At 38.4% G+C, this 20388-nt stretch overlaps 1 protein-coding gene across 1 annotated transcript in view; it reads left to right on the forward strand.

The window, feature by feature from the left end:
• The window catches only part of SNTG1 (syntrophin gamma 1), a 275551-nt gene that overhangs the window by 218780 nt on the left and 36383 nt on the right, over positions 1-20388 (forward strand). The window contains exons 14-15 of the mRNA XM_075063014.1: positions 1965-2117; positions 10105-10197. Coding sequence (XP_074919115.1) covers positions 1965-2117; positions 10105-10197 — 246 coding nt within the window. The remainder of the gene's footprint in view (positions 1-1964; positions 2118-10104; positions 10198-20388) is intronic.

Genomic DNA, 20388 nt, shown 5'->3' on the forward strand with positions numbered 1-20388 from the left:
GTGCTGCTCTAACTTGTCTCTGTTGGCTGTGGTCCCTAAAAGATCAGAGCTCAGTTGGTGATAGCCAGAGTGCAGAGCATTCCAGCCAATCCCCTTCCCTCACCCACTGTACCAGAGGCTAGAGGAAGTCAGCTATGTGAGCTCTACGCCCTCTTGGGAGACCCTCCATGCCAGGGAACATCCCACAAGGGGACTGACTGGTAGGCTTCTCACTTTTTACACTGCCTGAATGGTGCAAAAGCAAAGGAATGGGAAAGTGATTCTGTCCCAAAGTAAGAATTGATCTTTTTTTCATATATTGTGTTCAGTTCTCAGGCTCTAAGCATGTATTACCATGATAGTTTGGGTAGATAATCATTCTTACAAGAAATTCTACATAAATATGTCAATTCAGGTGAATGTTATTCCATGAGGAGTTTGAAACATCCTAAATAGTCTAGTTTGTGGAAGATCTATGTATAGTTTGTAAATGTGCATGAACCAATGTTGTATTTTGTACATTGTGTTTTCACACAGTGCTCTCTTATATGCAGAGAACCAGATCCTATGCTGATGTAAGTCATCATGACTCCATTGTCTTTTAAAGATCTATGCTGATTTACACTAGTTGAGGATCTGAGCCTCTGAGAATGTATGCAGTTCACAACTGCCATCACATTTCCATGGTATCTGAGTACCTACCCCCTGTGTGGTTGTGGTTCAAATATCTGTGTTTATGGGCCTGATCCATTGCTATCTGATGTAAATGGAAAGACTCCTTGTGACTTCAGTAGGTTTTGAATCACACACTAAGTCAGTCTCTAATATCTGGTGTACAGTGGGTACAGACACTAATGAGCTGTAGCTAACTGAGACTTCCTTTTAATTCAGCTGGTAGAGGAAGAGCTCTGTCTAAGCTGGAAAGCTTGTCTCTCCCACCAACAGAAGTTGGTCCAATATAAGATATGACCTCGCTTGCCTTGAAAGCCAAAAGCATTTATTTTTATCACTGATGCCATATGTGCTCAGTTTAGGTGGTGACCTTGTTGCCTGTCATTTTTGACAATGAATTTGTTGCACTGTGATGCTTCTGGGTGCTTCTTTTCTTGTTTTCACAGGTGTGTTTGTGTGAACTGTGTGCCAGAATTTTAACTCACAGTGTTCCTGTTTTTCTAAAGTGCTGTTTAAAAAATTCATTGATATATTTTTGTTAATGGTGGATTTCATTGCGAATTTCTCAATGTTAAATCCTGTCAACTATTTAATGCTATATTTTTCTACAGTCTGATATCAAATGTCTGTTTTGGTAGTCTATGTAATCTCCTCTCCCTGGATCTTAAATTATGGACAAACAATCCTACAGAGAGCAACTCTACCATTGGGATGAACAAAAATCTCTTCTGGCTGGCTGTAACAGTGTATACCTTTTAATACTGGCTTTAGTAAACTAGCACAAATATGGACTCTTTCCTGGAGGTCTCAGTAGTGAGGCCAAGGACAGCATTACTGTTTACACTGAAGTATTGTCTTGCTCCATTGGTGGGGTACAGTGGGGCATATTGGTGGGGTTGATAGAGTAGTTTAAAGAGTCACATCTTATTTTGTGCTTGACCTCTTCTATGGATAAATAGAAGACATATTTTATAGATGCTTCATTACTTTAAAAAAAAAAAAAAAGCTATTGTACCCTTTTTGAGAAATGGCTTGTTAAGATGTTGAAAGTTATGCTTTCTGGTTTTCTGTAAAGCCTAGTACAGTATGTTGATAAAATGCACAGCTCTCAGCATAACGTCTTGTTTCAAATTCCTTCAGATGCCAGCATTTAGGCTCAAGCCTTCCTTTGCAATTCCTGAACTTTCACCTATTAATGCAGTATGTATAAAGTTAGCAATGCCCAACTATAATGTTAAGTTTGAGGCATAGATCTTTACAGTAAGAAATATTAATTATGTATGCCAGATTATATAACTTCAGGTTTTCATCAGGACAGTGATCTGCTGGATCGTCGAAAACACTGCTTCGGTGTCCAATCTGAATCTGGAGAGGACCTCTACTTTTCCGTGGAGTTAGAGAGTGACCTAACCCTGTGGGAAAAAGCCTTCCAAACAGCAACTTTTTTAGAAGTTGAACGAATTCAGGTAAGACAGCTGCCATAATGCCTGTGTTTTGGAACATTATTAAGTGATTGTCAGGGATGGAAACTAATAAGAAAAAAAGCTAAATGAGATAGAAACATCTAACCTTCTAATGGATTATGCACGTTATTATTATTGTAACTATACGGTGTCCTAGCTGTTCCTGGTGTTTTGATTATATGTCTATCTACCATTTTGCTATATTACTCAAATCTAAGTATCAGAAGACACTGTCACCTTTCCTATGGAGTTTATAATCAAAGGCTTATAGGATATTCTTACCCACCTCAAATTTCTGCCTTTAATTACCATGGATAGGTAACTCAATAAATAATGACAAAAGGCAATGGGCAAAGTAGGGACAGCAGGAAAACAGGAGAGAGAGTCTTTAAACAATGGGGAGGTAACATAGCTGTTTGGACAGCATTGTTGTACAATCAAGTGATATAAAGGACCCAGTTCTGACCTCACTTACAAGGATTAAACTCTCATTGTAGTTAACAGGTGTTGCACCAATGTGAGGACAAAACTGAGCCTAATACTTTTCTTTTGTTTTCTTCATACATTTCTTGTTTGTTGCAATTTCTTTGTAATTAGCAGATTCCAGAGTGGGGAGTATGTGATACTGGAGTAGAGATTAGTAGTGAACTCTTCTATAGCTATAATTCTAGATCAGGCTGGGTAATATTTGATGCCGAATCAGCATTTTACTATGAAACTAAGATGACCAATAGTGCATTATAGTTTGTGTTAAAATATAAAAAAAAAGTTCCAAGTCCTTTCTGATTCTCCCATTCCTAGCTGTAATGTTGATATCGCAATCAGAAAAACATCTTTCTGAACACATCTGCAAAGATGTTGCCATGATTACTTTTCCAGCTGCACCCATAAAAAATCATATTGCATATCAGTAGAATATTTGGGCATCTAAGTGTTAGCTGCTGCCCCTATCTGATATATACACATGCTGATTTGTGCTCAAAGACAAGTTTCTATGTATACATCATTTGTGCCCTCATTTGAATATCTGGCACTTATTGTTTAAACAAAATATTAAATGTTTATGTATGGTAACACCCTCCTGGTCTCAAAACCATCAGAGCTGAGATGAAATAAGGTTAGTTTATGAAACTGGTAGAAGTTCTGTCACTTTTCATGCATATAGCTATTTCCGTTAATCTCAGAAATGCTAATTTTTAACTTTAAAATGTTACTTTCTGTTACACTTTAGAGGAATAGTTTGAACTTTCATTACTGTGCTGGAAAATGTAGATACAGTTTCACTCTTTTAAAAAAACAAAACAAAAACAAATAATCTCCTAATTCAGAAATACTCATGGATACCTCTTACTTCTCATATCATTACCGGATGCACTGTTTGTAACTGCAGTACAGGGCATTCTGCAAAAGAAAATATAACAAAACATCTATAATAACCATCAGCACTCAAGTTACTTCAATTTTGTCTCTTCTTATATGGGTACCTGCTGTGCTGCTTCTGATTTTTGGCTCTACTTCTTAGATTTTATACTTCAAATGTATTCAATATGCTCCAGTGTCCTCAGTAATACCTCTTCTAACAGTCTTATTCCCACATCTCCCCACTGTGATCAGCACATCTCATATTTATTGAGCTGAAAATATTTTTTATGTGCCAAGGCTGCATTTTGGCTATAGCAAATGTGAGAAACTGAACTATCAACAGTAAAATATTTTATCATTTGTGAAATTGACTGAAAGCCAAAATTCACAGAATCAGTTTCATCTTTTGTATGTACACTTTTAGTGTTATATGTGAACTTTTTCCTACATCCCGATAAGGGGAGGAAAGAGGGTGGATAAGATGCCAATTCCATTTCCCGAATTACTTTTAGTTTGCTCTAATTTTCTTTCAATAGTTTGTGACTTAATCCTTCCTCCCACAATTTTGTTGCACGTTTATCATCAAACATATAATAGATTGTTGGTGCTAGTTGAGAAGTGGCATGGTTGGCCTCTACAAAGTGCCAGTGAGTCTCATCATTCTGTGACAAGGAAAGAGCTAGGTTCAAATCAAAATGGGGTCTCATGGGTGAGTGATCAGAAAATTATAAATGGTGTCATGGTATAATTCCCAAATCTGAACCTTAGCATCCAAAATATGGGTACCAGCATGCATCCTCTAAGCTTAATTACCAGCTTAGATCCTGTAGTGCTGCCACCAATCAGGACTTAGAGTAGAGCACCTGATAAACTCTGGTCTCCCCAAAACCTTCCCTGGGGACCCCCCAAGATCCAGACCCCCTGGATCTTAATACAAGGAAATTAAACTCTTTCCCTCCCTAGGTTACCCTGGAAGATACTGTAATTCAAACCCCTTGAATCTAACACACAGAGGAATTCCCCCTCACCCCTCCTCTCTCCCCTCACCCAGAGGCAATACAGATTCAAGCTCCGTGAATCTAAAACAAAGAGGAAATTTATCTCTCCCTTCTCCCCCATCAATTCCCTGGTGAGTACAGACTCAATTACCTTGAGCCTCAACTAGGGAAAAAATCAAACAGGTCTTAAAAAGCAAAACTTTTAATAAAAAAAGAAAGAAAAAAAGTAAAAGTTATCTCTGTAATCTAAGATGGTTAAATATACAGGGTCAATTCAGCCTTATATAACAATAGAAAAAACTTTTCTCCAAGCCAGAAATACAATTTAAGATACTTTTTGAGATCCAAATACACATTAAAACCCACCAGACAGATACACAGTTGCAAATACAGAAAAACAATTAAAAATACTCAACTGTCTTTCTACCTCTGGTACTTACAAATTGGACAGAAGGGGGGGGGGGGTTAGAGAGGCTGTAGGTATTGTTGTCACTCTCAGAGCCTAGAGAGAACAACCCAAAATCCAAAAACCACAAACAAAGGCTTCCCTCCCTTGAGATTTGAAAGTATCTTGTTTCCTGATTGATCCTCTGGTCAGGTGTTGTTTGTTAACCCTTTCCAGGTGAAAGAGACATTAACCCTTAGCTATCTGTTTATGACAAATGGGCACTCTCAAATAATAATTATATTGATATTTAAAGTCAAGTCTCTATGCAGTCACATGCACAAGCAAAGGGGTAACTGCATTCAGTGTCTTATTTGCATATACAATTCACTTTGAATGCAAACCCAGGTATATGCAGATATTTCTGCACATGAGCCTTCCATATTTTTTACATTTTAATTAAATTTAGGATTTTGTTAATTTTTCATTTTAAAAATATCATCCAAATGTAGGCTGGACTCTACTATAGTCGCACATATATTGGCACCATTTCTCTATTGGTATAAATTAACATAGCTCCATAGAAGTAAATGGAGCTTTGCCAATTTACAACAGCAAAGAATACAGTCCATAGAGTTTATTACAAATAGAGTTATTTAAAAATATACCTGATTAAGACCACAATTCAGCAAGGTACCTAAGCACTTGCCACACTTCTAGCATGTGAGAAATGCCACTAAAGTAAATGGGACTACTCGTGAGCCCCAGATAGGCACCTTGCTGAACTGTGACCTAAGTTCATAGCTTCTGCAACTTCTAACACACAAGTGAAGAACAAACTTCCTTTAGGAAAAATTAAGATTTCAGGAAGACAAATAAATAATAAAGCTGATACCAGTTTGCTATTGACATGTCATGCAATTTATAATACTGGTAGAGATGCCTTTGTAGAGTATGTTATAGTTAATTAGTTTTCTATAGAGCAATAAGGAACATCCATGCGTATAATTAGATATTTAAAGAAAAAACAGAAGTTACATAGATAGTGTGTGGGGGAGTTATTTTCCCTGTTGTCTTATAGCATTTTTTTAAAATGTGATAAGAACCCAAGACATCTGCAGCATTTATAGTAGTGTTCAAATTACCTGAAGTCAACTGAATGCAGCTGGCAGTCTCTCTTGAAGTCCCTACTATTTTATGTTGAATGTTTCATTCCTTGCTTTATGGACTTCCTTTATGTGCTTTCTTACTATCATTCTTGTTTTTATGATAGCTGTTCACTCCAGAAGATGAGTATTGTGTATCCTGCCTTGTGATTACATTTTAAAGTTTGCCCCTATGGAAGTTTTGTGCTTGAAATGTTGAGTTTTAACATCTGAATTGATTCTTGAACCTATAACCCAAGTGTTTTCAGGTTCTCCAAGCTTCAGAAATAGCTTACAATAAGCTCACAGCACATCACGCCTTTCATAATTTAAACACCTCCTTGGAACTGTAGTGTGAACTGAGGGCGTAGGGTCTGAGGAACATAATGCTTTGGGCTGTCATCTTCTGGAGCTTGAGCTCCTGAATTATTCATGGACTCAGCTTAAGATTCCATACTGTTGGAGTGCACTGGGACTGACAGAGGAAATATTTTGTGGCTGTTTATTTGGGATACATTTTTGAAAAGGTTTCATGTTTTTGTGTAGGAAACCAATAATCAATGTGAAATCATTTGTTATAGCTTTTAGTACATCTTTAAGGTTTGTCTTAAAGCCGTAATAACTTGGTCATTCTCCATGCTCGTGGGTAGTATTCTTCATTTTATTCTCTCCAAGTTCATGAAGGAGGAGCTGAATTAAAGACAGCAGAGAAATTCAATATGAGAAGACATCCAGAATAAATAGAGTTAACTAGTTTATCTTTATCCTATAGTGCATATTCCAAACTCACTGCAACAATTCAATAATAATCAATTACTTAGGATTATTATTTGTATTACTGCGGTGCCTGTCTCCTTATCCTGGATCGGGATCACATTGTGTTCACTGTTGTACAAACATAGAACAAAAGAGGGTCCCATCCCAAAGACCTTAAAATCTCATTTGGTCAAAGACCATTATAGTTTTTACCCTTTTTATGTTGTTGTTTTGTTTCTTTTTACTCTGCTAATTGTGTTTTACATCCCTCTGTAAGATTTCGAGGAGTAAAAAAGATCAGTGGAAACCTTAGTCTGAAGTGATAGATTGAGTCTGATCTTCCATATGGGTGGAGTTGCTGATTATGCTGTTGGAGTAGGAGGTCAGCTCAGTTAGAGCAGGCTGTTATTCCCAATCTGAGAAAAAGACAAATTTTAGTCCTCAGTGTAGTTTTCTTGTTTACTTAAGGTAGCTGGAACCATGTATATAAAGCAGTTATTGTTTTATACATGTTCTAGTGAGTTGATAACAGAACTCTGCACCTACCAATTTTTGCTTTGCATGCAAAACCTGAGAGATTTTCAATATTTGGGAATTCATGAATCTGATCTACTGTGAAATGTGTTACTTTACAAACGTGAACCCATTTTTTCTCTCAGTGGGATGAAACATTGCCAAAAATAAAATCATCTTTTTCCCCCCCTTTATTTGACCCAGGGGGGGAAATTTTAGTATTTATAATATAACAACATTTTTACAATACATTTGCAGTGAAAACTGCCTCTCACTTCTGCAAACACAACAATAAAGTATGAAGGTAAACCTACAAAATGAAACCCTGATTTTTGAATAAAAGTGGGAGTTTTCGTAACAAAGCATTAGTTAACCTTTTTAATGAATTGGCCCACATCAAAATAAATTGCAGGTCACATTTTGCATCATTGAATGGTTGAATGTGTGTGTACAGCTTCTCTCTACTGGAAGGAACTAGAACTGTTCTATCATTTCTCTCACTCTGTCTAGAGGCTGGCATAAAAATTTCATATCTGCCCTAATGACAACAAATGGAGATGTTACTTTAGTTTAGGTGCTAGAAGTCTACATATTTGAAGCTGAAAGACTTGAATTATGTGATGTGCTTCTACAATTTATCTATCAACTATGGTATGTGCCCTGATGCAGCTGTCACCATATTCCATCCTGGAGAGAAAAGTAGTGTATCTATATATCAGCCAGCATATTAACTAAACAAGATGTAGTTATTTCAGTTCCACAAAATATACTTAACTTAAAGTTTTCAAAAAGTCAGTGTTCAAATCCTAGAATAGTATATCAAGTAATAAATGTTTCCTGCAATTTAAGAAGCAGGTGTTCACAGTTCATCCTTTTAGAGCAGAAGAACCTTTCCACAAATAAGATGTAGTTTGTGGTCCTTGTATTCAGGGGGCTTCCCATTTAAGTGTGTTTCAAAAAGTAAAGTCATCCCGTTTGTAGCTGTAAATAAATGTGTGTGTGTGTGTTTATTTTTTTTTTTTAGGGTGCCCCTTATGTGGTGCAATGTTAATGTCAAAATAGCACTTCGTTCATGTGACTCAATGGCATTTACAGTAACAAAAATGTCAAAAAGATGTGATATGAATATCTGCAATGCATATTTTCCGCAACCATCAAATACCCTAGCTCTTGACTTTAATTGTGTTTGTCATTGTCAGGTTTCCTGCTATATAACATATTTCAGTGCAAATTGTTTAAAGATGCAGTAATACACCAGGATACATATAACTACTAAAATATGAAAGGTAAGATTTTCAAAAACTCTCAGCGTCAGCCTAACTCTGCTCCTACTGAAGTAAATGATAAAACGCCCATTGTCGTCAGAGTTAGGCCAACACTGATCACTTTTGAAAATTCTATCTAAGTTTCTGTATTTAAGGAGACAGTAACATCAACATTTCCAAACCAGGGTTTCTCAAAGTAAACCCCTAAATCCATATTCAGGCACTAACTAAACATGGCCTTGCTTTTGGAAGCTCTGAACACCCACAACTCCCATGCTTTTACATTTGGGGGCAAAGGTCTTAGACTTGTTAAAAAAACTCATGACGCCATAATAAATATGTTCCCATTAACTTCAGTGGGGCCAGGAATTCACCTATGGTGTCCACACCTGGGGTAGCTCTGAAGCCAGCACCATGAGAAAAATAAGATAGTGTTTTTGGTGGGGTGTTTCTTGGTAAAGAGAAATTTTAATAAATACTATTTATTTATTATTCATGGATAGTCACAGTTCCGTAGAAATAAGTATCTTCATAAAGGCAATACAACAATAACCAGCATATGTAAATATGAATAATTAACATTCAGTCTCGTGACACACTATGCACATTGTATTAACATCCATGAACTGGATGAAAATGAAAAATCCTGTAATCTGTGCTCTTGCTTAGGGTCTTCAGCTCAAAGATTTGGGGGGATTTAATTGTCTCTGACTTTAATCTGAAAAGTAAAATTCCCATAAACATTTCCCTTGTGATGCAGCTGTATGAAACATGGTCTTTAAAGCACTTCAGTGCATCAGATTTTGACATAATTAAATATTTTTGACAAGGGAAATCAGAATTTCTGTTGAACAATGCAAGCTTGCCATTACGAACCTGAAGCATGCTTTGAAGTAGAGAGCTCAGTTTAATCAAGAAAATGTCACTAATTGATTTCTTATGTCGTATATCAAAATGTCATATTCTTAAAAAAAGAAACCAAAGAATGAATGCAGTTTAAAATGTCAAGGTTTTCCCACAGAAGCTTATGGTTAGAGCTACATATTGTCTGTTAGTCGACACTGAAAGTTCTCTTTTGATTGCTTAAATTATTTTTCACCATATTGTACCACTGAGGCTAAGCAGATAACAAAAAAGCAAATAGTATCTCGAACAGATTTTCTCCGCAAACACAGTTATTTATTCTAAATCTGGATATAAGAAGGTTTCATGATGGTACTCTGTTTTATCTTCTAAAATCATTAAAAATATTAGCTATTAAATGAGACTTTCTTTTTATCAGTTGCTACAGTAATCCATTACAATTACTGTTGAATTATATTTTATTTATTTTTTTCAAAATGAAATGAAAGGCTTTTTCTATTGTATTGGCACAATTTCCTCTCTGGTGTAAATCCACTAATTTGAACTACATCAGGGATGAAATTGACCTAATACATATGTGCAATCCTTTCTCTGACAATAATTTTGAGATGTGTGCTTTGGAGCAAACAGAGAACTTACTGGAGCTAACAGACAAGTGCAGTGCTACTTAGTATAGTAACTGTGTTTTTCTGATTTTTGCAGTGCAAGACGTATGCCTGTGTTTTGGAGAGTCATCTTATGGGGCTTACGATTGACTTTGGCATGGGCTTTGTCTGTATTGATGCTGCCACAAAGGTAAAGGTCTGAGACCTGCATCCAATATGGTACTAATATTCTTCTTCCAAATATTATGTTTTGAGACGGAGAGTTAAGGCATCCTTGAAATGTGTTCTTTCAATATTTTTATAGGCCATGATGTGTCAAATCCTTTGTACTTTATTGTAATCCTGGGGGGTTGTTTCTGAATGATATGGGATGTTGCAATCTGTAATGCAGTTGTTACAGAGAAGCCAGTGGTAACCCTGATCAAGTGTCAAATCCTCATACTATAATTTAACAGGAGAGCCCAAATGGATTCAGGTTGATGTCATTCTCCTGGTGTTGCCTGGTTTCCATCAAATTTTAAAGAGAAATCATCCTGTAGGAATCCATAATGGCACAGGAATCCCTCAAAGAGAACCCAGCATTCTTCATCTCCCATTGCACATAGAAAGTATGATTATTATTGCAATTTCAAATATGTATTATTTCATATTTACATGTGTAGTGTTTGTAATTTTATAATGCAAAAAGTCATCACACAAATATCTTGATCAAAGTCATCACACAAATATCTTGACCTCTTCTGGCTTTCCCATCAGGATAACACAGGTACATCAGCCACCTAGAAAGGAGCAAACAGCAGCCACTGGATTCAGCCACTGTCTGTATGCCTTGTAATATTCCCACTCAACCTTAAAAAAAATCTACTCACTCAGTCACCTGAGGCGAGTAATTTGTTTTGACAGACAAGTTGCTACATTATCATCAGGTTTCACATTATATTATTATTGGCCTGATCCAAAGCCCACTGAAGTCAGTCGGAGTCTTTCGACTGATTTCACTGCACCTTGGATCAAGTTCTCATAGAGCTGCACAAAATACTACAAGTATCTTTCCTTGCCTATTTGCTTGAATTAGAGAATGAATGTACTTTTGTGTTCACTTTCCATGCACATTAAATCAGTTGAGTTTTGCTCACATGAATCCTCACAAAAAATTTTAAGACTCAGAGATAATGAGTTTTAAACGTGCTTTGTATGAGCATTTGTACATTTTGTTCGTAATTGCTTTGAGGGTTTGGGAGTGTGAGGGGAGGAGGTAGGAGAGAGGAGGTGAGGGGAGGAGAGAGAATCAGAGGGGGATAATGAACTCCAAAACAATAGCTCTAGCAACAGTAAGGAGAGGCTGGATGAGGCAAAGAGTGGTCCTGCAACAGTAGCCAGAGCAATCTGCTGTCTTTATCGTTTTCTCCTTGACCAGTGTTTTGACAGGAATGTGGGGATATAGTTTGGTTGGGAATTTTGAAGCCAAGCACCTGTCCATATCCAAGTGTGGCACTGTAAATTATATGTGAACCAGTGTCCCTCCCAACTCTACCCCCGCCAACGGGCCACATGCAAAGGAAGAAAGGAAAGCTCAGACTAGGAAGTAAGAGTCACTAGGCAAAGGGGTAACTCCTCACATAGTGTCTGGGAATGGGGGCAGAAGTAGCAAAGGAAGAGTGAGTGTCCAAAGCAGGAAGGTGATGGATAGGCTCTTCCTGCTCTCTACAAGTGTGGCCAAGGTGAACTGATTTGCTTATCTTTGAGTGGCAGTTGTCAGAGCACCTGAGCCAGATGGTGGAAAGAGTAGGCCCAGAAAAAAGGCCAGCAGACCTGGACAAATATTGGCAGGTGGAACTGCCACACAACCTGCTTGATTTTTCTAACCTTGGCTGAAGCTGGGATGTATATGGCTGCAGGTTCACTTGCTAGTCCTGCTATTACTCAGAGTTCTTCAGTTTATGCAATCCCAAAGCTGCAGTGCTAGGGCCCAAGCCGGTATCTGGACCATAAAACATATAAGAATGCTAGATGCAACCAAAAGAGAGGGTGCCACTACCTTTGCTGCTACAACTATAAACAGACACACACACATTTTGTAAGAACTGGGGGAGAATGACAGAAAGTTGCCAGCTAGTAAATGTAGAGCTCTTGGTGTATTGGGTCTGGATGAAACACTGCTTAACACCAGAAGGAGACCAGTATCCTAAGAAATTTTCCATGCCCTGGCATGTGACGTAGGCAGTTATATGAGTTAGACTATAGTCTGACAGTACCCTTCACAACTAGAACTGTACATATACAGACAATGTCTTTACGGGAATGTAGTGAGAAAATATTGGCTGTAACCTCTGCACCCAGCAAATTCATTTTACAGGAGCCAAATTATTCTAAGAAGAATCCCTTGAGAAACGCCTGAGTGGACGAGAGGGTGAGATTTCTGAAATTCCATAATTCTGTGTATCTGTGCCTTCTCCCTAAATTATTGAGAGATTTAGAACTCCATAACTTCCACCTGATAAGAGAGATGTTCATCCAATCAAAGAGCACAAAGAATATCATGTAGCTTGTATGACTCATCTCTAGCTAGCTGATACAAGCTCAGATACACCAAGTAAACTGTTCACAATATAGCCATAGGATTAAAGATGGTGTTGGAGCTCATTAAAAATGCATCAAGTGAATTTGAATAATGAATAAACTTAAGGAAATCACAATCTATTCACAGACATTTCCCAGGCTGAAAAGAGGCTAAATTTCATAAGTTGAGTGCTTGCTCAGCTTTTGATTATTATGGTGAGAGCAGGTGACTGAGTTTTGAGCCAGTGTTTGTCATTTTTCAGGATCATTTTGCAAAGATGATTTAAGTTAAACTATTATATCTCTGCCTAGTGATCAAATTCATTTTGCTGGAGGGTTCAAAAATGAGCTTTGGCTAGGCAGGAAGGATGCAGATGGAAACAATGTAAAGCAGAGATTAGTATTCAGGGCAGCAAAGTGAATGAAACTAAACTAAAAACCCCTGTCCTATAAAAATGTAAATTGTAATTTTTTAAAATTAGGATTTTTATAAAATTCCTTGTACTGCTTTAACTGCCACTAGACATGTTCATTAATGAACACTGCAGTGAGGAAAAATACTTTTTCCAATATATTTTTATTTTATTTTGGCACAAGGATATTAATAATTTAAAGAATACTTGACTTTTGTTCATTTTTAATTAAAAGATTATTTCAAAAAGAAATTAAATTCAACTTCAGACAAGTTATGGGAACCTTTCACAAGAGAACCTGTCACAGACACTTGAGTTCATTTGGGAGTTTCACTACCAGCCAAAAATGCAAATATGAACTTACATATATGCCCCTATTGGCATATGGTTAGCCCAGTTTTGCTTCCACCAAGACATACAAATCATTTGATTCCATTTTCACCAAGCAGCCCCAGGCTCACATCCCTTTGTCATTTTCATTTTCAATCCCCCTCTCCCTCCCAGAGTATTTCATTTTCTTGTATGTGGATTGGCATGCAAACCCCTTTCATATGTTCATAGACTTTAGGGCCAGAAGGGACCATTAAAACATCTAGTCTGACCTGTATATCATAGGCCATTACAATTCATGATTTTAGCACTGTACTGAGCCCACTTCTGCTGTCTTTATGGGCAGCTGCCAATCTTTCCCCTTTCAGAGTATTTCAAGGGTGAGTACCTGGATAGCCCACTCTTCTACCTGCCACATCTTCAGAAGGCTGCCTCCATCCCTCCCTCGTTTGCAGCATCAGAACCCAGAAGGGCTCCAAGGAACAGCTTGTTTCAGCTCCACTAGTTAAAATTCCAGCACTTGCCACTAGAATATTTCATCTGATCTTCTTTGGTTTCTACTAATCCCTTGTGGTTTCCACTGCAGAATCAATAGGACTATTGTATTCTGAAACATAATTCTTGGAACAATAAAAAGCAGTTGGAAATTTGAGCTGAGTGCCCCAAAATGAAATTCAGATCCCTAAATTTGAAACACATCACACTCCAATTAACTGAAACCCCAAAGAAAATCTTTCCCAAACTTCTGTGGTTTGCTACCACTGACAATTTCTCAGTTCTACTACTGACATTTTTCTGATAGGGCCTTATTAAGCTGTTGCAGCTCCAGGATTCTATAGGACATTTTCATGCTAGGAGGGGCATTGATATTATTATCAAATGCATTTTCTTCAGTGTCTATGCTGAGCATATTTTAGTACCAATTTCATGTTTGTTTATCAAGGCAGGTCTTCATTAAACTGAGGTCCCTTTTGCCTATATCCGATAATTCTCCAGCTACAAAGTTAAATGTGCTGTGATGTTTTCTCCAAAAGATTAATAACAGGAAACAAATTCAGAGTTCCTTATTCCATTTTTACTCAGACCCTAGTCAGACAAACATCCATTTAAGTCAGTGGGAGTTTGCCTGAGTGGGAAATGAGTTTAAAAAAAAAGCAACACTTAAACTTGGATATTAGAACAAGAACCTCAGAAGCTGGCCTGGCTCTTAAATGCATAATGACAGTTATGTGTGCCTGAACAGGACATCTATCTAGTCTAATAGTCTGTTTGAGATGACTGATTTTCTTCTTGCATCAAGATTTGTACTATACAGATATATATACACCGCTACCCCAATATTGTTGGGAATTGGTCCTGCTTTGAGCAGGGGGTTGGACTAGATGACCTCCTGAGGTCCCTTCCAACTCTAATATTCTATGATTCTATGATATAACGCACCCCGATATAACATTAATTCGGTAATGCGGTAAAGCAGCGCTCCGGTGGGGCAGGGCTGCGCACTTTGGTGGATCAAACAAATTCAATATAACATGATTTCACCTATAATGCGGTAAGATTTTTTGGCTTCAGAGGACAGCGTTATATTGAGGTAGAGGTGTGTATATATATATAAAAACTCGTGAATTTCAACGCATATCTTTGCTTATGAATTTCCTATCTATTTGCAACTTTGCCAATAGTAAGATTTAATAACTAATCCCACACTGTTGGTGCTACATATATAAATAATATGTAATAAAAACTGATGAGAAACCAGCCAACAGGAAGAAAAAAAACACACTGTATTTATTTATTAGCAAGCTCAAAAAACAAGATCACTGATGGCTGATGACACCATGTACAGATTAGGAAATTAGTGGGGATCTACATAGAAAGTGTAATAATGTATGTACAGCAAGAATCAGGAATTATGTGAAGTCAAACCTTAGCTGCAGAAAAAAAGGCCAAATTCTGCCCTATCTTTCATATAGTATGACAACCCATCATATAATTGGAGTTGTACAAGGTGTAAATAGGTCTCCTCAAAAAGTCATTGTGCAAGGCAAAAAATTATGTGTTACTTATGTAGATAAAACAACCAAATCTCTAGGTATAATTGTTGCTGGATTTTAACATTCCTAGGAGTTTGCTGAGTTTAAGGTTGTCTTTTTTTTTTTTTTTTTTTTTTTTTACCAGAACTTCAACTTCACCTTGCTAGCTCACTGTACTGCTCTTATTACCCTTTTATGCATCAGACTTTCAAGGTACATATGAAAGCTGAAGGTGAATATGTGATTGGGCTCTTAATGAATATCCCAAGTAATCTTTCTTGAGGTAAACTGGCTCTATAAGAGTCTGATCAGGAATCTCTAAACAAGTTTGTAGACTCTTAAAGATTTCATTTTTTAATGATCTGTTGGTACAAATACACAGTAGTTTTCATGGAAAGTTTGGCTTTTAATTTGTAGCACATTAATGTATCTTAGAGCACATGTCCTTTTCCCTTCATTCTACTCAGGTGTTTTCTTTTCAGTACACTTGAGAAGCATTCTTCTATATTCTGGTGCCTATATTCATAAGGACCCTGTAATTCCTCATTTGTGCCCTACTAATCTGCCTCTTTAAATGTGAAAACTACTTTAGAGCCCACAGTCACCATGAAAATGTGAAATCCTTCCATTACATCCAACAGGTGATAGAGGGAGGGAGAGAGAGCTCAGTGGTTTGAGCACTGGCCTGATGAACCCAGGGTTGTAAATTCAATCCTTGAGGGGGCCATTTAGGGATCTGGGGGAAAAATCTGTCTGGGGATTAGCCCTGCTTTGAGCAGGAGGTTGGACTAGATGACCTTCTGAGGTCCCTTCCAATCCTGATATTCTATGAACAGGCCAGATTATTCACCCCTTACTCACAATGGTGAGTAGTCACTCAAGCAAATAGTCCTATTGAAATCAATGGGACTACTCCATGGAATAACTGCATGTGAGTGAGAGTCTGGACCAGTATGATAAATAGTTCTCCAGTTCATTAATGGACACTTATCCAGTTGTGTTGACAGTTAAGTTATTTAAACAAGATAGCAGCATTTTAATTGTTTTGTTTCCTTACAATCTGAATCCCAAATTATCACACTTCCCTTTGTTTAATTACTTGATTTTTTTGTAGATTAATAAAATTTTATTCAATATCATGGCTAAATAATGGACTTAATTTCACAAATGTGACAAAGAAGAAAGTCACTAGCGATACTTATATGTGTGTTTACATGTAAGCAAATCTCAGTGTAAACTTACACTTCCAAGCCAAAAAAGCATAAAAAATCTCTACGGATTGCTACATTGTCTAGTATCATTTAATGAGCAGTAATGTTTCATTTGTAGCCCTAACTCAGTGATATAGACTTTCATCTGTATCGCCCCTGTTTAAACTTGATCACATCATATTTCAACAAAAATATCTAGAAAACATTTTTATAAATCTGTGCAAAAACTTACATAAATATGAAACCTATTTAAACTGTGTTATTTTAAATAAATCCATAGAATGAAGTGATTAAAACAGTGTTGATATAAATCATATCATTTCTCTCTCTTAAATCTCTCCTGCTTTCTCTCATTCATTCTCTAGCTGACAGCTGAGAAACAGAGCCAACAGCAGTTTGTCTTTTTGACAGTTTATGTTGCTCTACAAACAAGCTATTTTGATTTGAATGAACAGCCATTGAGACTTGCTAGTTAAATCAAATTCTTCCAACCTTACAGGAAAATATCAATTACCCACCCAACCAGTTTTGTAAACCATCAAGTAGCATTTTGATGGCCTTAAAAGATAAATAAGGAAGGATATAATTCTCTTGCCCCTTTGATATAGGAAAGTTATAACTCAAAGAAGAATTTGTTCTTCCAAAGCAGTCTCTAGATCTAAAGTTCAGGAGCAAGAGATATTCTTTTTTATCATTCAAGATTTACAGTCTAATGGAGCCCTACAATATATAGCTTCTTAATGATTTTAGCAAGTGTTTAATCAAGATTAAGTTCTACCACATGCTCACTGTGGTGAAAAGGCCACCTGCTTAGTGGTTTATGTGGACAAATTCACAAGAAGTGCCAACTGAAATTGTCAGTATGCATATTGTGTAAAAATGTTTATGGAGCCACTGGCATATATGTGAAGCTAATTCGGATGGTTCTTAACCGTACTCACAGCATATCTGCCATTTGCATCTTCCTTGAGGAAAGTTTAAAAGCTTATTTAAGCTACTTGATTTACATTATTTAAGATGTATGATATCACACAGAGTGCTGTTACTGAACTTTTCTTTCTTTCTTTCTTTCTATTAAAATGAAGTTAAACAGAACTCAAAAGACCAGTGCAGGACTCCTTCCTCTTGACTGTCCAGGCACGTCTGTCAGACTACCAGCCAGTTAACATCTCCACTTTTGCTACAGGCCTTCTTAGTCTCAGGCATCTAATTTAGATGGACCACTGAAGTCCCAGAGGCTCCTTTTCCTTTCTGTAGGCTTTTAAGATATGTCTAGTGTACAATTAAAAACCCGTACCTGGCCTGTGCCAGCTGACTTGCGCTCATGGGGCGTGGACTAGAGCTGTTTAATTGTCATTTAGACATTCAGCCTTGGGCTGGGTCCTGCGAGGTGGGAGGGTCCCAGAGCTCAGGCTGCAGCCCAAGTGTGGATAGACATACATCAGAGTTCAAGAGTGTAAGGCAAACATTTTACTTTCAGTTTCCCAGCTGCTGCTGTCAGAGTGTGTGTTTGTGGAAGATGTTTTCCTTGGTTCTGCAAAATTGCAAAAGGTTACATCAAGTTCTCCATCTCTTTAATGTAAGCAATGTCAACTAGTTATTGTCGTTAATTGGTAATTCAGTTGCATCTAGAGGGCCTAGTTGAGATCAGGGCTCCATTGTGGTGGGCACTGTACAACCATGTGCCAAGAGTTTATAGTTTAAATTTGCTTTTGTTTTCCGTTCAGTGAATGTAATCCCAACTGAACTTTGCTCGTCACATCTTGGGTTCCTGATGTACAGTAAATGATCTGGATACACTTCTACCTCCTTTCAGTGGAGCTCATTTTGGCACCGTGGATCTTTCTGAATAGGGTTGCCAACTCTCTAATGACATGAAACTGAACATCTTTGCCCCAGCCCTTTCCCAAGGTCCTGCCTCACTCCATCCCCCTCCTCCTGTCGCTCAGTCTCCTCTACCCTCATTCATTTTCACCAGGCTGGCGCATGGGGTTAGAGTGTGGGAGGGGGTGAGGGCTCTCGCTGGGGGTGTGGGTTCTGGGGTGGGGCTGGAGATGAGGGCTTTGGGGTGCAGGCAGGGGCTCCTGGCTGGGGCCAAGGGGTTCAGAGTGTGGGAGGGGGATCAGGGCTGGAGCTGGGGGTTGGGGTGATGGCTCTGGGTGGGAGTTAGAGTACAGGAGCGGGTGCCGACCTGGGCCAGGGGGTATGGGGTGAGGCTCTGGCCAAGCAGCACTTACCTCAGGTGGCTCCCAGAAGTGGCCAGCATCTCCAGCTCCTAGGTGGAGGGGACAGGGGCTCTGCATACTGTGTACAGATGTCACCGCAGCAGCTCCCACTAGCCATGGTTCCCAGCCAATGAGAGCTGTGGTGTCGGCACTGGTGCTCGGGGCAGGAGCAGCACACGGAGCCTCCTGGCCCCCTGGCTATGAGACAGACATGCCAACTGCTTCTGGAGCCACACGGAGCCAGTGTAGGCATGGAGCCTGCCTTAGCCCTGCTGTGCTACAACCAGACTTTAGCAGCCTGGTCAGCAATGCTGACCAGAGCCGCCAGGGTCCCTTTTCAACCAGGCGTTCCAGTCAAAAACCAGATGCTTGGCAATCCTATTTATAAATGATTAGCTTCAAAATTTCAAACTTTAAATATTCAGATGGGTTTCACTTATAATTTATATTTAACTTTTTTCAGATTTATTTTCCTAATGACAAGCGTGGCCCATCAGAGATGAATGGATTCAGAGTTCAACTCATCCCCCTCTCAGTTTCATACCCATGTTACAAAAGGGAACAAAATAGATTTTTTCCATTCTTAAGTGATTAATGCACCAACCTTATTCTCTATGAATTACACAGTGCATGTTCCCCTGACAGGGGATCTCCAAAACACCATCTCCAAGACAGAGCAGAAGACCTTTTCAACAATGCAATATTACTGACATATAATTTTACAGTACATCAGCTTCCATTATGTTTAAAGTAATGTAAAGTGACTTTGCCTTTTCCTAAGTTGAAATATGATAAAGGTGAGCAGTATATCCTTAAGACATAAAGCTTCATTCTTAGACTCCTTGGACTATATCCTGAGCTGTGGTCAAATTACATTCAGCATAGTTTGCGGGTGGGGATGCAAAGATGATTGTAAACCACCTTTTATGCTTATACTCTTTGGCTATCTGGGAGTCAGTGCATGCCTTGATTTAAGTTACAGCAGAGTCATCGCCGCTCTATCTTACACCCAACTGTTCTCATCCCCAAGGGACTGGCACAAGAGCATAGGAATGCCCTGGTCATACCTCCTGTACTGGAGCTCAAGAAGTGGGGTGTCACAGGCCCCATACCAGTGGCTATTCACCCCTAAGGATTCCCAATTCTGAAGTTGGTTAGTGCTGACTTACGAGCAGCTTGGCAACGTGGGCAAAGCAGACAGAGTACAGTGGAGGAACTGACCCCCATGTTCTCATTAGTAAATTTGTTACGTACTCAGATACTAAAGTAATAGCACAAAAACTAATATTGTATGTGTGTTTACACTATCACCTTGGTATGTAACCATATCACTGCTGCACAATATACATTGCATTGTGTGTGTGTGTGTGTGTATACATATACATATACACACACATGTATGTCATATTCCCCTTATCCCATCATCTGGGATTGGGTCATCATGCAATATCTGCCACCCTCATCTGTCTGAAGCAGCGCTAAGGTCCATTTCCTTGCCATCTTCTTTGATGCAATCCATCCATCACTTCCACAGCTTTGGCTGGGTATCTGTTTCCTACCACTCTCTCCTGCAATGCTGTCTTGACCAGGTCCTCTTCATTTATCCTCTG

Source organism: Chelonoidis abingdonii, chromosome 2 (genome assembly GCF_003597395.2).
Source record: "Chelonoidis abingdonii isolate Lonesome George chromosome 2, CheloAbing_2.0, whole genome shotgun sequence".
Classification (NCBI taxonomy): Eukaryota; Metazoa; Chordata; order Testudines; family Testudinidae; genus Chelonoidis; species Chelonoidis abingdonii.